The sequence below is a fragment of the Mandrillus leucophaeus genome, unplaced genomic scaffold, assembly GCF_000951045.1.
Source record: "Mandrillus leucophaeus isolate KB7577 unplaced genomic scaffold, Mleu.le_1.0 Scaffold27, whole genome shotgun sequence".
Taxonomy (NCBI): Eukaryota; Metazoa; Chordata; class Mammalia; order Primates; family Cercopithecidae; genus Mandrillus; species Mandrillus leucophaeus.
In genome coordinates, this window is record NW_012102809.1 from 2,941,317 (window position 1) to 2,955,959 (window position 14,643).

General features: G+C 44.1%; 1 protein-coding gene across 2 annotated transcripts; it reads right to left on the minus strand.

Annotated features, from left to right (window-relative positions):
• Positions 1–446: 446 nt before the first annotated feature.
• Positions 447–9,268, minus strand: SERPINB1 (serpin peptidase inhibitor, clade B (ovalbumin), member 1). Of its 2 annotated transcripts, XM_011984538.1 has the most exons (8): positions 9,066–9,253; positions 8,489–8,734; positions 7,692–7,867; positions 5,854–5,991; positions 5,199–5,316; positions 3,429–3,571; positions 3,177–3,344; positions 447–1,435 (listed from the first exon to the last, which is right to left on the minus strand). In XM_011984538.1, exons 2-8 carry the CDS (start codon positions 8,514–8,516, stop codon positions 1,031–1,033), a joined length of 1,176 nt encoding a protein of 391 aa, XP_011839928.1. In that variant the 5' UTR covers positions 8,517–8,734; positions 9,066–9,253; the 3' UTR covers positions 447–1,030. The 2 variants fall into 2 exon arrangements, with proteins under 2 accessions (XP_011839928.1, XP_011839930.1); XM_011984540.1 differs by lacking the exon at positions 8,489–8,734 and having other exon boundaries at positions 9,066–9,268.
• Between the last annotated feature and the right edge of the window lie 5,375 nt (positions 9,269–14,643).

A 14,643-nucleotide genomic window follows, 5' to 3' on the forward strand; every position in this document is an offset into this window, starting at 1 on the left:
CAGCACTTTGAGAGGCTGAGGTGGGCGGATCACCTGAGGTCAGGAGGTCAGGACCAGCCTGGCCAACGTGGCAAAATCCCATCTCTACTAAAAACACAAAAATTAGCTGGGCCTAGTGGTGCACGCCTGTAATCCCAACTACTCAGGAGGCTGAGGCAAGAGAATCACTTGAACCCAGGAGGCAGAGGTTGCAGTGAGCTGAGATCCTGCCACTGCACTCCAGCCTGGGTAACAGAGCAAGACTCTGTCTCAAAAAAAAAAAAAGAAAAAAAAGAGAAAATGCATGTGAAGGTGGCTAACAACAAAGCCTTTGTTCAGCGGTCTATCTTACTACACGGTTATTTTTGTAGACTCTTGGCATCTTTTATCCTAAGACACCCACTTCTTGATTTCACGCACTGCCACATTAACTACATATTATACATCAAGAAGAACAAAACAAGGAATGCAGGTTATAACCATTGGCCCTTTAATTGAAGAGTCTAAAAACTAAAGGGCTGTAACAGAATACTAATCCTGCAGAACAACGGATAGAAACATCAGGCAAGACAAGTTTGTCTTCATAATCTGGGCCCTCAGTTGGGGTGCTCTCTTATATTTCAATTGAATATGTGTTTTTAAACCTCCCTTCAACAGTCAGGGTGTCTGTCTATTTCACGGCTCCCAAAATTCTAACTGCAAAACAAATGACCATCTTATCATGTTTTCCCATGGCTGTCAGGAGGATATAGCAATTTCGTAGATTACAACATGGTCAAGAATCTACACATCTGATGTATTCTTTTCTTCTTTTTTACTTGATGCATTCAAAAGCAACCACTGGATTTTTTCGATGTAAAAAAAGAAAAGTAGATACCCATGCCAAAATTCATGGGTGTAAACAGCCAACAGAGCCGAACTTAAAAAGAAAATAAAAGATTTGTTTCTGGATATTGGTTTTATTGGTAAAGATAGAAGAACGTTGGCACCATTAAAAACTCAGGTAATAAAGCTCTAAGCTTAATTTTTGTATTGCTACAGTCTCTTTCTTCTAAGGGGAAGAAAATCTGCCCAAGAACAGGACGCTACGTGAGGAATTGTGCCGAATAAAGAAAAGGAATGGATGGTCGGCAGTGAAGTATTCCTCTGGCATCAACATGCAGAAGGTGGCGACGCCCGCTGTGGCAGCTGCCGCCTCTGTTCCCTCTTCATTCACTTCCACAAAGGACTTGTGGACAATTTTTGATATAAAAATATCTCTGGCTCCTGACATGCCAGACAGATCAGCCTTGCTACTGTCAAAGAGATCCTGTACACCTAGGCGGGCAAGGTCTGAGTTGAGGGTGTAACTCTCTTCCAGTTTGAACCTGGGCAAGCTGACATTAACTTCAATGAAATCAAGATTCTCAGGTTTGGTCCACTCATGCAGCTTTTCCAAAGTCAACTGTTCCTCAATCTGCAATTAAAATGAGGCGAAAGAAGAAGTGATATCAATTTTACATAAGTAAGGCAATAAAGTATTATTTGAATCAAAGGACCCATAATATCAGTTGTTAGTTAGTTTCCTTCATGTTTTGTGCCAAAACAGATTCCATTTGGAGCATTTTATTTCTTTCTGGCAATTGATGAAATAGGGCAGAGGTGGTGTTCCAAGTCATCAAAGGTTCAAGTACAGGAACTTTGTACATTGGGTCCATCATCCACTCACTCACTCATCCATCCATCCATCCACCCAGCTACCCAGCAACACAGTCACTCATTCATCCATCCATTCATTCACCTATCCACTCACCCACCCATCCAACAATCTATCTACCTATCTATCATCCATCCACCCATTTACTCATCCACCCATCCACCCATCCACCCATCCATCTACCCATTCATCCATCCATCCATTCATCCAGGGTTTACTAAACTCCTACCACAATGGATTACTGTGATAGGCCATGACAGCTGCTATTACTTCCAGGTCGAGTAGTGCTAGAAGAAATTTAAAGTATTTCTTCTATTTAGTCTGGATCCCACTGAAGCTGTGGTAATCGGTGAACCTTACTGGAGCTGAAGTAATATCTAATAACTTTAGCTCCTAGGTAAAAATGTAAAAGGCAGATTATGCACTGGATCTAGTTCCTCATCTGAAATGTGACGTGGACATTACTTATATCTACCTTATAGACGGTCAAGAGCATTAAATGAAATGATGTATATAAAGTGCTTGACCCATAGTGCTATATAAATGTCAGCTATTATCATTACTATTGTTGTAGCTATTGGACTGGAACAGAATCATCACTCTACTTGTTCTAATGGTGCTGATCATTCCTTTTATGAGGCTAGAGATTTTCACTTTACAATCAGAAAAAAAAAAACTAATGCAAAAATACAACTGAAAGAAAGACCACATTGATTTTTATACAATATATTAAAAGTCTGTATATGCAAATGATTAATATTAGACCCCCTTCCTGATGGCAAGTTTAGCTGGGGAGGAGACAGAGAATACAGAGCAGGCTAGGGTCCCTACGCATAATGGAAACCTCATACAAAGTTCACATGAGTAAATAGGCCTAACGTGTAACATGAGGCTTTTTCTGTCTTGTACCCATTGAAAATTTGATTCACTGTCTACATGAATTGTGATGAGAATGAACAGGGTAATAATAGAATTGTATAGTACATGATGAAGATAGATGCTACACTATTTGGGACTTTTCAATCTTTTTCCACAGTAAAACAATCCTCATCTTACTGTAATTTCCTCTGAAGTTAATTCAAGAGCCTTTCCATGGGCTGCCACTAACCAGTATTAGATTTAGTATAGATCTTTGATGACCCCATCACAAGTGCCCACTGAAAGTAGCTGGCCATCTTTCTTGAAAAATGAAACGTCAGCCAGGCACAGTGTCTCCCAGCTGTAGTCCCAGCTACTCAGGAGGCTGAGGCAGGAGGATCGCTGGAAGCCAGGAGGTCTAGACAAGCCTAGACAACATAGTGAGACCTTGTCTCTATAAATAAATGTAAAAAAAAAAAAAAATTAACTTGGGCTTTGGTGTAGCAAGTGTTGATGGGCTACATTTACAAAGGAATGACAAACTATTGGAAAATGAGCCATCAGTGAACACTTAACAAGCACCTGCCTACCATGCAACACACACACCGGAGGAACCACGAAGCACGAAGCCCAGGAGCCATACCTTCTTCAGGCCCGTGGACTCGTCCTCAATGTCATCTGGCAGCAGGATGACCATGCTGAGCTCCTTGCCTTGGTAGGGCAGTTCCAGCACACGGCACTTAAGGTCTTCGATGTAGCCATATGCAAATTTTTTCTTCTGATACATCATTTTCACAGTTTTTGTGTCTTTCTGAACAGTTAAAACAAATCACTGAAATTATTCTCTGCATTCTTTTAGAGCAACGCATGACTCTGTACAGTCACCTCACCTCACCTTATTCAATCTGAACGGTGCATTCGTCGTGGCCTCTTTCATGAATTTATCCTGCCAGTTTCCCTTGAAATAGATGGCATTTACTAGCACAAGTTTAGTCATGTCATCAACCGTGCCTGAGGCCAACAGTTCCGGGATTTTCCCTAAAAAAATCAAGTTAGCTTAAAAAAAAATCCAAATTGGAATTCCAAATTTGAACTGACAATATATTAGCACGGAAATGCAATTCAAATATATACTTTCTACTTAATTTTCATTTAACAAGATACTAAGTTAGGAAAGCCCTACTCACTAACACGTCTCTACTTTACATATAACAACCTGTGGGGCAGACCAGGATGACACACAAACTTCCCACAAAGGACTTGACATTTTAAACCAGTCAAATGTGCTGAAAGACTAAAGACAGGAAAACTCTCCTTTTCTGGACTGTATGATAAACAATGAGTCTTATTTTGTAACAACTATTCTTTTTCAGAAAAAAAAATTCTTAATGAAGATGTCTTTAGTCATCAGTAAATCACTTCTTCAAATCGCTGAGTAGATGCCTACTCTCACAAAAAAAATTTAAACAATATCCAAAAGGCAGAACAAGACCAAGCATGGTGGCGCACACCTGCAATCCCAGCGCTGTGGGAGGTGGAGATGAGAAGATTCCTTGAGCCCAGGAGGTCGAGGCTGCAGTGAGCCACGATCGCACCACTGCACTCAAGCCTGGGCGACAGAGCAAGACTCTGTCTCTTAAAAACAAAAAACCAACCAACCAAAAAACCCAGCAGAACATACTCCATGGAAATAAAGGTCACGTTGGTGACCACAAGTATGGCCGGGAACAATTTGCATAACGGAAGACACGCCTACTGGAGTGGGTTGACTAATACAGGACTAGATAAGAAGAGAGATGTAGTAAAGAAATAAATTGCACTCTAAGAGCGAGTCAGTCCCCATCTACCACATCTTTTTTACTGGACAAGATGTTGGCAAAAAATTTATGACCACAGTAGTTTGTGAATATTGATTTCAGGTATTTCCGTGAAATTCCAGGACATTTCTTCCCATATGTGTATTAGGTAAGTTTTGGCAGGCTGGATTCTCCTCAAAATTTTAATTCCTTTTTTTTGCTGTGTTCAGTGTTGGTTTTAACTTTATGTTTTATTTTTTATTATTTTTATTATTATTTTTTAAGACGGAGTCTCACTCTGTTGCCTAGGCTGGAGTGCAGTGGCATGATCTCGGCTCACTGTAATATCCGCTTCCCGGGTTCAAGAGATTCTCCTGCCTCAGCCTCCAGAGTAGCTGGGGTTACAGGTGTGCGCTACCACACCCGGCTAATTCTTTTTGTATTTTTAATAGAGACAGGGTTTCATCATGTTGGCCAAGCTGGTCTTGAACTCCTGACCTCAAATGATCCACCTGCCTTAGGCTCCCAAAGTGCTGGGATTACAGCCATGAGCCACCGTGCCCCGCCAATGTTGGTTTTAACTTTAAAATGTAACTTTAAAAGTTTTGGGGAGCTGGTAAGAAAAAAGGATTTAGCTGCTTGAGTTAAATCATGTTTAAGTTTCCTCTCTGGTGAACTTCTAACATGTGAGAGCTGTCCAGCAACGTGCAGTGCAGAGTGCACGCACCGGGAGCGCCCTCTGACCGTAATCACAATGTGTGCCAGGACCGTGGGAGCTGGGGAGGGAATAACTGCAGGTGGGAAAGGCGGACTGAGGAAAGGAATGACACGACCAGCGCATAATGATTCCATTCTGCCCAGGCGCTCACCTTCTGTCTGTGCTTTGACCCACTGGTTTATGGTCTTCCTTGCCTCTTCAGTGGCATGCTGAAAATCCACACTGGCCAGGTCAGCACCATATGTTTTCTGAGTCGAAGCCAAGAACTCCTATTTAAAAAAAGAAAAAGGAAATATACTCCTACTCCATGTTGAAATTGTTTTCTACAATCCCGAAAAGCAACAGAAATTGTCCAAAAAGGCTACAATTCCATGTAACACAAAATTTCAAACTCTTATAGTTTTTCTTATAGTAGTAAAAAACATTTAACATTAAATTTAGTATCTTAGCCATTTTTAACTGCATTCCAGTAGTGGTAAGCCTAACCCTTATACTACTGTTGTTATATAAAAATTACCACTCTTTTCTGATCTTTGACTAAGATTTCACAAATACTGATTGTACTCTTGCTTCAGTAAAACCTCCAGGAGCTATCTTTTCACTAAGACTGTAACACAAAATCATCAAGTCACTTAAAGTTTGCATTCTATCATGTTTGCCTTCCGGATTGTTTTTGCCATGTTTGCCTTCTGTATTGTTTTTCTGAAAGTTTACAAATATTAAAACTGACTTCCAAGACTTGATTGTGCTGGAAAATATCTGCACTGTCTAGTGGGGTTTTAGGATGCGAAGGGCAAAGTACTTACAGGGAGGAAATTGTAAGTTTTCTCTCCATATAATCTATTAGCAAGTTTCAGAATATAAGACGCTCCCGGTTTGTTGATCTCAGCGTTCAGACTCTGGAATCTTGAATGAATCTCTTCAACCGTGTTGAAATGAAAAGTCTAAAATAAAGAAAACATTCTTTCTACAGCCATTTATTTTGAAACTATAAAGTGATTCCTTGGTGTTTCCTTCTATCAAATTAATGTGTTTTTATTACTAATTATTGATGATCCCAAACCCAATACTTTATTAATTTGTCATTACAGAACAAACAATAGGAAATCCAAAATGTATGACTTCGTGAGACAGAATGATTACAACTTTAGACATTGCTTTTACATCACTGTTTGTTACACTAGCAGTTCCACAAATGTGGGTGGTTAATACACTAAATATTTATATATAAGTCTGCCTTTTCCAAAGAAAATAATAAATGGTATGTTCATATTTATATTCTGTATCAAATATAATTTTACTGAACGTTCCCAGAAATAAGCAGTAAAAATAGGATTCATCCTCTATTCAGAACCACAAAGATATTACAGACTGAGGCTTTTAAAATTTTATTACCCTATTAACATCAGTAACTCACTTATTTTAAAATAACTTCCTTAAACTTAACATTCTGGCAAAAGTTTAATTCTCCATGTATCAGTTACAAATCAAGTGGCCCTTTGTGGTTTTATGAGACCTAGGCTGGTTCCTTTATGATTATGACACAAAGAACAAAATTGCGTAGGGTACGAAGTCCACATTACTCACTGAGACATGGAATGTTTGCACTGTGCCTGTGCTCCATCTGCTTTAATGGAAATGAGGGAGGAGTCCTTAAAACTATTCTTTGCTGAGGTTTTAAAGTCCCTGGAAAGCCTCAAGCTAGCAACTGATATAACCCCGCAAGAAGCAACTAACAATGAGTAACAGAGGTGTTTTTTTAAAATGGATTTTAAAAATATATTTAAAATGCTTTCATATCTAACGTGATGAGTAATAGAAGCTTCGCAGCCCCTTGAACTTGAATCCCGGGCTGCACCTTGCCGAGGAACAGGGGCAGTGTCATTTACAGCAGGTATGTTAGAAGAGCCTCCACTTTTACCACTCCTTTCTGCTGGCCTTCGAGAGACAGAGCTAGAGTTCTCTTCTCAGAACTAAAGAGTACCAAACACAGAAGTCCCCTCCATGTCCATTAAGGACAAGAAGTGACCTGTCACATTGCCAAGGGCTGGGTCCTGCTCCCAAAGCTGCTGGGTCTCCCCCTCACCTCCCCTGCAGGGCGTGCTATGCCATGCTCAGCACCCTGGGACTATAGAACCACAGGGTCACTTTTTCTCTTTTCCTTGGAAAAAAGCAAGGCCACCATCTCCACCATAATGCATTCCCTATGTCTCATTCCTCCCATTATGCCTGAAAGCAGCGTTATGTAACAGGCAATGTTTATGAGCTGCATATCATCCGTCACATGCAAAAGCAAAAACTGGAAGCTGCTAGCTCAGGAGAATGTAGTGTGGCTTTCAGGAAAGTTGCCAGGTTCATCCACTGGAACAGAAGACTCGCCCTGCAGGGACTTCTGTCAGCTTTGCTCACTGCTATCTCCGCAGCAGCACAAAAAAACAGTTCCTGGTGTGTGGTAGGTACTTAGGAAAAACCTGACGATGAATGAAAGCCTGCCTACAAGTGTGACTGTTCTGAAAGTCTGATCTCATAAAAATACAGCTTTGAAAACACACTGTAAGAGCTCAAAGGCACAACCTTTCTATAAAGACTGTCCCTTCGTAGGGAGATGGAAGGAAAGCAGACCCTTCCTGTCGTTTCTGCTGACCTTGGACAGCTGTGCCGCCGTGTTCCCTCTGGTCCCCAGAAAGACCATGGCCAGCGCAGATGAAATGCTGAAGGGAGAGATGAAGATATTTCCAGCCGGATTGTGCTCACTCAAGGCCAGGAACAGGTCCAAGGCGAAGCGGGTGTTTGCTGAGCTCAGCTGCTCCATGGTGAAAACTGCAACACAGAACGGGGTCCCCCTGGTGCCCACTGTCCATGCCAGCAGATTAGGCAGCACTCGTTCCCCCAGAAGCTTCCTCCACTTCTGCCAACCACCCTGTGGCACCCTTGATCTTGTACTTTCTCCCCGCTTTTTTATTCCAGCAGGACAAGAACACTTTCCCAGGCCCACAAATGTGGGACCAGCTGGCCAAGGATTCAGCAGTTACAGGGGATTTTAGGGCACCCAGGGTGCCCTAAAGGGCTCTGACCCTGCAGACAGGTGTGTCTAGGGGATGGGGTGGGGTGGGGTGGCGCAGGCCCCAGCCACCCCAGCTTTAGCATAGCCACCCAGCCCTGGGTCCTCCCAACCTATGTTTGGGAGCGCAGGTGCTTCTGAGCCTTTGATTCAAGTCTCTGATTCTCTGGGCAATGAATCCATTGCCTACCTTCACCTGAACTAACAGCATTCTATCAGAGACTCACAGCTACCTACTATGCATTAACACTCCGGCAAAGGTATCACTGTAATTATTATAATAATATAAGTCTTCCTTATTTTTGAGGTTCAAAAGGTATAAGAGGTCCGGTGTCCAAAGTCTCAGAGCCGGTGTAGGATGTGCCAGTTTGGAAACCCACCACCGTCCAGGGTCTGGCAGTGCAGCATCCCATCCGCCACCCACTAGCCCATCTGGATCTCCACTCTCAGAGCCCTAATTTCCCCAAGGACAGGCAAAGAAGAACGGTACTGCCCGCTGGGCAGCTGACTTCTCCTTGTTGTGCAACCGTCTCTAGAATCGCACGGGGTTCCTTCTCTCTCTCCCTGCAGCTGCAGATGGGAGCAGTGCTCGACCCTGAGCTGCCTGGAAACTGTCACAAACAGCTCTGGGAGGAAGGGAATTCAGGCAGAAAGGACAACATTGTAATCTCGGGTTTCAGTCTTGCCCTTCCGCCTGCATCTGTCGTCCTCCCTCCTCCCTCCCAGGCTGGCCGGGCCTGCGCCCAGGCAAGGGCGGGGGATCAGAGGTCGCCTGTCTCAGACGCGGCGCCCGGAAGGGATGGGGGCGCCACGCGGGTGGGGGGCGCGCAGGGAGCTGCCGGGCTGATGGGCCTGAGCCTGGGGCGGGGGTGGGGTGCTGGGCTGGAAGCTGAGCGAGGGGGCCTGGCCTCTCCCCCCAGCTCGCCACCGCGCCACCGCTCCGAGGCCCGGCCTTACCCGATTCGCTGCCAAGGCACGCTCCGAGCTCCGAGCTGGGTGCGAGCTGTGGGAGGAAGCACCGAGGGCCGCTGCCCTTATACCACGCGGAAGCGTCACCCGGGCCAGCAGCCGCGGGCGGGGCGGCGGCCCTTCCCTGTGACCGCCGAGGAGTCAGAGCTCCCGGGGTTGCCTAAGTGGAAGCAGAAATGAGTGTGGCTTCCGGGCAGCGCCCTCCTCGGGGGATCCGCGCCTTTCTCAGTTGTAAGCCTTTCCCCGAATCGCTGGCAGGGACCTGAAGAGCTTTTTCTTACTAAGGTGTGAATGACTGACAGGACATAGTGGGACACCTCTTAGAGGGCAAATGACTCCCTTTGAGTCCCATCTATACTGGAAGCTTTGTTTGAGAGAGGGAAGAAAATTTGGGGATCTTGCATAGGGAAAAAGAGGGGCCCCCAAAATCAGATAAAACAGAACCAGTTCCAAACACCTGCTCTCTGTTTCCAAGATGACAGCTTGCTGCTGCATCCTCAATGGTGGAAAGTGGAAGGGCAAAAGGGGCCAAATCCCATGTGAAGTCTCTTGTATAAGGGGCTAATCCCACTCATGAGGAAGGTGCCCTCACGATCTCATCACCTCCTAAAGGCACCACCTCTTAGCATTGCATTGAGGATTGTTTCAGCATGAATTTTGGAGGGGACACAGACATTCAAAGCATAGCATTTTGCCCCCGTCCTCCAAATTCATGCCCTTCTCACATACAAAATGCATGCATTGTATCCCAGTGGCCCCCAAAGTTCCAGTATCAACTTTAAAATGTAAGTCCAAAGTCTCTTCTAAATGTCTTCTAAATTAGAAAGGCATAAGATTCAAGATACAATTCATCGTAAGTGAAATTCCCCTCCAGCTATGAGCCCGTGAAATCAAATAGGTTACATGCCTTCAAAATACAGTGGTGAGACAGGCATAGGACGGACATTCCCATTCCCAAAGGGAGAAACAGGCCAGAAGAAAGGAGTATCTGGTCCCAAGTAAGTCCAAACCCAACAAGGCAAACAGCATTACATAAATCTTGGGGCTTCAGAATCATCTTCGTTGATGCTGTGTCCCCCATTCCAAGCACATGGGGGTGGGGACTGGGTCCCCTAGGGTCCAGGGGGCCCACTCCCATGGATTTGCCAGGTGCAACCCATGCAGCAGCTCTCACAGATTGAAGTCTAGGCTCTCCCAGGATAGACTTGCATGCTCGTGGCTGTACAGTTCTGGGTTCTCAGGGACAGCCCTGTTCCCACAGCTCCACTAGCTATTACCCTAGCTGGGGCTCTCTGCAGTGGCCCCAATCCCACTGCTCCACTAAACATTGCCCTAGTGAGGGCTTTCTGCAGCAGCCTCACCTCAGTGACAATTCTCTGACTGGGCCCCCGGGCTCCCCAAGACATCCTTCAAAATCTAGAAGGAGGTGGCCGTGTCTCCGCAGTTCGTGCACTCTGTACACCTGCAGAGTTAGCATCTCGTGGACACGCCAAGGCTTACAGGAAGGGTAGCCTGACAAGGGCCCGCATGAGCCACACCTGAGATGGTGGCCAAAGAGTGCTGCACCAGAATGTGGAGGGATGGGGGTGGGCAGAGACTTGAGGCAGCCCTAGGCAGCAAGCCCCAAGGTTCCATGGTGTCCTGAGTCCTCCCTTAAAACCGTTCTGCCCTCAGGGTCCTGGCACTCTGAGATGGGGATGGAGATCCAGCACCGGTAACCTCTGAAATGCCTTTGGGTTCATTCTTCCATTGTCTTGATGAATAGCATCTGGCTTCCTTCTATACATACTCATCTCATTATCAAATGTGAGCCTGACCACACTCTTGGTGTTCTCTCCCAAACATGCCTTTTCATTCTTTACATGGCCAGGCTGAGAATTTTCCAAATCTTTAAGCTCTGCTTCCCTCTTGATTATAAACTCCATCTTTAATTCATTCTCTCTGCCCACATTTTACTATAAGCAATCAAGAGAAGCCATGCTGCACTCTCAACACTTTGCTCAGAGATTTCTTCCACCAAATATCCTAGTTTATTGCCTTTAAGTTCTGCCATTCAGAAAACACTAGGACACAGACACAATTCAGCCAAATTCATTGCCACGGTGTAACAAGGATGACCTTTCCTCCAGTTTCCTTTTAAGATCTCATCAAAACTGTCTTTACCATCTATACTTCTAACTGCATTCTGATCATGACCACTTAATTAATCTCCAAGAAGATTTAGACTCTCCCTACAGCTCTCCTTGTCTTCTGAGCCCTCACCCTTAATTTCCCTTAATGCTCTGTTCATGTCTATATAGGCTTTTTCCAGCATGCATCTCCAAATTCTTCCAGCCTCTACCCATTAGTCAGTTGCAAAGCTGTTTCCACATATTTAGGTATTAGTTATAGCAACATCCCACTTCTCAGTATCAATTTCTGTCATAGTCCATTTGTGCTGCTATAAATGAATACCTGTGATTGGGCAATTTATTAAAAACAGAAATTTATTGCTCACAGTTCTGGAGGCTGGGAAGTCCAAGAATAAGGCACCAACATATTTGGTGCCTGGTGTGGGCTGCTCTCTGCTTCCAAAATGGCACCTTGTTGCTGCATCTAAGGGGGAAATACAGTGTCTTCACGTGCTGGTGGGAGGGATGGAAAGGGATGAATGCACTCCCTCAAGGGCCCAAATCCCACCCACGAGGGTTCTGCCCTCATGACTTCATCACGTCTTAAGGCTCTACCTCTTAATATTATCACATTGGTGATAAAGTTTCAACATATGAATTTTGGGGAGACACATTCAGCCCATAACATCTCTTCTGCCATGTGAGGACACAGCACTTGTCCCTTCTGCCTTTCCCACCAGATGAGAACACCGCAAGAAAATGCCCTCATCAGACACTGAGTGCGCACCTGCAGATCTTGAGCTTCCCAGCCTTGGACTTCCCAGCCTCCAGAACTGTAAGAAATAGGTGTCTAGTGTTTACAAGGTGCTTTGATAAAGCAGCAGGAAAAGACTACGACAAGGGCTCTTCTTGAGAAGCTGGTCTTGTTCTTATCCCGCTTGTCTAGGAGAAATGTGTGGACACTGCCACATTATTGCCCCCCTGAGTCTTCCTAGCCCACCTCATCCGACAATAATACAGAGAAGTGTCAGTCTCCTAAGCGTTTTTCCTTATTCTCCTTCACCTTGAATTATTCCTGAATTATTCCTCCTGCTCCCAGCTCCTGAAAGTAGAACTTAGACTTTTTCTGGCCCTTCAAACTAGCTGCTACTGATCACCCAGAACTCTCAGAAGCATCTTGAGAATTTTTTTCTTCACTCTTCAAAAGTCATTTTGAATTAGCTTGTTTTCTTGTTCAGTTTAAGAAAGTGCTATTAAGTGAATTGTGACACTTTTAATAAACTTGCAGCATGGTGAAATTAAAAGTCTCACAATAGAGTTTTGTAAATATGTTAAATATAATTCTTGTGGGTAAATTTTTCCATATTGTGCTCGCTGGATAATATATTTTATTTTAGGTAGTCAATTCTTCAAAACACAAAATTTGTAGTAATCCACTAGCAGTTCAGGAATTGGAAACATTTTAAACTAAAAAAAAAGCAATTTTTATGTGCCATAGCCTGTATTTACTATAGCAAAGGAGAAATATGAAAATAATTATTAAACTTATTTTAATAATTTTTCCAGCCCGGGCAACACAGGGAGACCCCATCTCTAAAAAACTTTAAAACTTAGCTGGGTGTGGTGGTACACACCTGTGTCCCAGCTGCTTGGGAGGTTGAGGTGAGAGGATCACTTGAGCCCAGGAGTTGCGTGAGGCTGCAGTGAGCTAGGATCGCGCCACTGCACTCCAACCTGGGTGACAAAGTGAGAACCTGTCTCAAAAACAAAAAAACAAAAAACACCAAAAAACTAATTTGTAATGTATAAACACAACTAGAAAAATAACACAAAATTATTTTACAGATAATGTTTTTTTATAACAGCCTGAGAATTTTGGGTGAGACTAATTTCATGACAGTGAATAATTTTGGCCCCTGGACAGTGGTTGCAGATAACAAGACACTTCCAGGAAAGTCTAAAATCAGTTACTTTTTCCTCTCTTAGGCAGCTTACGTGACTGAAATGAAAGAAACAGATAAAATAATCTCTCAGGGTTTCTTCTTTTTTCTTTTTTCTTTTTTTTTTTTTTTTTTTTGAGACAGAGTCTTGCTGTGTTACCCAGACTGGAGTGCAGTGGTGTGATCTTGATTCTGCTCACTGCAACCTCCGCCTCCCAGGTTCAAGCGATTCTCCTGCCTCAGCCTCCTGAGTAGCTGGGATTACAGGCATGCGCCACCACACCAGCTTTTTTTGTATTTTTAGTAGAGACAGGGTTTCTCCATGTTGGCCAAGCTGTTCTCGAACTCCCGACCTCAAGCAATCTGCCTGCCTCAGCCTCCCAAAGTGCTGGGATTACAAGCTGGCCACCACACCTGGCCAGGGATTCTTTTAGTCCTTTTATTTTCTGCCAAATAATGGAACAAACCTAGCATTAAAATTTCAGCTGTGCAACATAGCTTCATCCTCCAGAGGGCAGAATTCCATCATTTATAAAATACAAATCACTAGCTTCCGCTGAGACATAAATGCCAGGACATCATGTAATTTTTCCTCTTCAGTCAAGCTTGATCCTCTCACTGGGGTAGCTAGAATGTCTATAATTTAATTTTCTTTTGCAAATATCCATGTAAGCAGTCCACTGGGGACTTCCTCTGACCTCGCATCCTTCTCCTTTCCCCCTCATTTCACCAGCTTCCTTTCAGTGTCTCACCTTAGAAGGCTCATTTTCTTTCAGATCTTTGTCCCTGATATTGCCTCTTTCTAGATGGCTCACCCCTTCTTCTAATTCTGGTCTCGGCTCAATGCCACCTCTTCCCTGAGCCCTTCCCTGGCTTCTGTTCTCATCCCGAGTTACTTTCTGTTTGCTTTGTAGCCTCAGTCACCATCAGAAACTGGTTGCCTATCTCCTTCAAGAGAACATAGCATCAGGAGAATAAGACTTTGACCCAGTTGGTCACTGCTGCATCCCCAGTATCTAAAACACCTGGCATATAGTAGTTGTTTAGGAAAGTTTGTCGAATAAGTGAATGAAGGTTATAGCTCAGAACAAACCAAGCCATGTGGACAGATGATATGGCATTGCTCAGTTCAGTTTCTTGATGAATAACAAGGAGAATAAAAAGCTCTCTAAACTGCAGGGATAGAATAACCAATTTGAATGAAAATGGAGCTTCAACAAGAGGAATTCAGGTCCCAGTATAAATAGCAAGATACAGGAAACAAAGTACATGACAGAAACTATATGCATGGCATAATCATCGTGCAAAAAGTCTGCCTAGGAATTCAGAACGAAGAAAGAGGCATTTACCGAAGCCTCCGATTATTACTCTGAGGACAAGATAAACAAGAGTAAGCTGATGTTGGGATAAAGGATTGACCGGGCGCGGTGGCTCACGCCTGTAATCCCAGCACTTTGGGAGGCTGAGGCGGGTGGATCACCTGAGGTCAGGAGTTCGAGACCAGCTTGGCCAACA

Coding starts and splice junctions, on each gene's coding strand:
- SERPINB1 (XM_011984538.1), bottom strand. CDS start 8,516: ATGCTGCACTGCCAGACCCTGGACGGTG. Junction 7,868..8,488: donor CTGCCAGACCCTGGACGGTG/GTGGGTTTCCAA, acceptor TCTGTGTTGCAG/TTTTCACCATGGAGCAGCTG. Junction 5,992..7,691: donor CGGCGGCACAGCTGTCCAAG/GTCAGCAGAAAC, acceptor TCTTTATTTTAG/ACTTTTCATTTCAACACGGT.